Source organism: Solanum lycopersicum, chromosome 12 (assembly GCF_036512215.1).
Source record: "Solanum lycopersicum chromosome 12, SLM_r2.1".
Lineage (NCBI taxonomy): Eukaryota > Viridiplantae > Streptophyta > Magnoliopsida > Solanales > Solanaceae > Solanum > Solanum lycopersicum.
The window spans coordinates 55,744,071-55,746,595 of NC_090811.1; the positions used below are offsets into that span (position 1 = coordinate 55,744,071).

The 2,525-nt window shown below is 35.8% G+C and overlaps 1 protein-coding gene across 1 annotated transcript; it reads right to left on the reverse strand.

Moving 5' to 3' along the window:
- Positions 1–760: 760 nt before the first annotated feature.
- Positions 761–1,210, reverse strand: LOC138340449 (uncharacterized). The gene has a single exon (XM_069292173.1). It carries the CDS (start codon positions 1,208–1,210, stop codon positions 761–763), a length of 450 nt encoding a protein of 149 aa, XP_069148274.1.
- Positions 1,211–2,525: the final 1,315 nt, after the last annotated feature.

The following is a 2,525-nucleotide window of genomic DNA, read 5'->3' on the forward strand; positions in this document are numbered from 1 at the left end:
TCATGAACTATCAAAGTTCATAACATATATATTTTCCTTTATTAAAATATTATGTTTACATAGTTGTAGTCATAATATTAATATTATTTTCCCCTAAAATTAATACTTTTTTAAAACTAATTATAATGTTTTAAAATTAAGTAATTTTATTGTATTTATTACATAAATAAATTTAAATTACGTTTTACATAATTTCTTAAATATAATATAAAATAGTTTAATAACAATCAAAACTCAAAACACTCTAGTTCATATGTATCAATCCTACCATATAAAGAACTGACCCCAACTCCTCTTAAGCTAGAAGTTATGGACATTTGAAAATGATCAAAATCTCAACTTAGAAAATTTCCAGATTTTTCTCTTTATTTTTAAAAAGTGTTATTTTTGGTTTCTTGGCTCATTCCTAGCTATTTCGAGTTACCAGATGTTAGAATAGCTCCCCCCTGTAAACATTCGTCCTCGAATAAGAACTCTTTAACTAAGCTAAGGGTAGTAACATCATTTCAAAATTAAACAAACAAAAGCAGGTAATAACATGCTTACACATAGTCTTATAGAGTGCGAAGAAGAGAATTTAGTACTTTGATCTGCATTCTCTCCGGATTCAAAGAGATGTGCATATCACTTTTTCATATCCTCCTTAGTCCCAAGTGACTTCTTCAACGAATTGGTTCCTCCAAACGAGCTTAACTGATGCAACTTCCTTAGTTCTCAACTTGCAAACTTGACGATCTAAAGTCTGGACGGAAATCTCTTCCTAGGATAATCTATCCTTAATCTCAATATTTTCAATTGGTACAATCAATGAAGGATCATCCAAGCACTTCTTCAATATAAAAATATGGAACACCAAATGAATCACTGCTAATTTTTGGGGCAGTTCCAACTCATAAGCTACATTGCCAACTCTCTTGTAGATTCTATAAGGACCAATACATCGGGGACTAAGTTTACCTTTCTTACCAAACCTCATGACACCCTTCATGGGTGAAACTCTCAAATACACCGAATCATCCACCTCAAACTCTAACTGCTTTCTCCTAACATATGTGTAGGAATTTTGGAGTTTCAACCTCTCTTGAATCACTTTCACCTTCTCCTTGGCTTGGAGAACTAGATCTGGTCCTATAAACTCTGCTTCACTAACTTTGAACCACCCAATAGGAGATCTGCATCTTGTCCCATAAAGAGCTTCGTGTGGAGCCATTTATATACTCGAATGGTAGCAATTGTTGTAAGCGAACTCAATGAGAGATAAGTGATCATACTAATTACCTTTGAAGTCAATCACACAAGATATCAACATGTCTTACAAAGTATGGATAGTACACTCTGCTTGTCCATCTGTCTGAGGATGAAAAATAGTGCTTAAGTTCACCTTTAAACCCAAACCTCTCTAGAAAGATTTCCAGAACTGTGCAGTAAATTGTGCACCTCTATCTAAAATAATGGAAAGCGGAACTCCATGAAGTCTTACCACTTCCTGAAGGTACAACTTAGCATAATCCTCGTCCGAATAGGTAGTCTTTACTGATAAGAAATGGGCTGGCTTTGTCATTCGATTGACAATCACCCAAATAGAATCATGCTGCCTACGAGATCTTAGAAAGACTGTGATAAAGTCGATATTAATCATATCCCACTTTGATTTCAAAAGTTCCATATTCTGAGCCAAACATCCTGGCCTTTGGTGTTCTACTTTCACTTGTTGGCAATTCGGGCACTTGCAACAAACTTTGCAATGCCCTTGTTCATGCTTTCCCACCAATATACCCATCTCAAATCATGGTACATCTTTGTGGAACCCGGATGAATGGAATATCTGGAGTTATAAGATTCCTCCATGATCCTTTCTTGGAGTCCATCCACACTAGGTACATACAACGTACCTTAATACTTTAGCACACCATCTCTCCCTTGTTCAAAAGCTAATACTCTTCAGTGATGAACATTTGCCTTTAAGTCAAGAAAAATAGGATCTTGGTCTTGATTCTCTTTCACTCTAACACTAATGATGACTCATCCCCATTGTTCACCACTATTCCTCCTTATGTGGAATCCATAAGTCTGATTCCTAGGCGGGCAAGTCTATGCACATCTTTAACTAACACCGTCTTTTCTTCTTCAACAAGGGTGGTACTCTTCATGGATTATCTTCTTAGAGTTTCAACAACCACATTAAACTTACCAGAGTGGTAAAGAATACTCATATCATAATCCTTGAATAATACTAACCACCTCCTTTTTCTGAGAGCTCCTTCCGAGTGAACACATATTGCAGGCTCTTGTGATCAGTGAATATGTCAACATGAAAACCATACAAGTAGTGACACCATATCTTCAAAGAAAAAACTACTGCAGTAAATTCTAAGTCATGAGTTAGATAATTCTTCTCAAGAACCTTCAATTGTCTGGAGGAATAAGTTAAAATCTTGCAATTCTGCATCAACACCCAACCCAAACCAAGTCTCGATACATCACAATACACCACAAAACCTTGAGTACCCTCTGGTAAGGTCAAA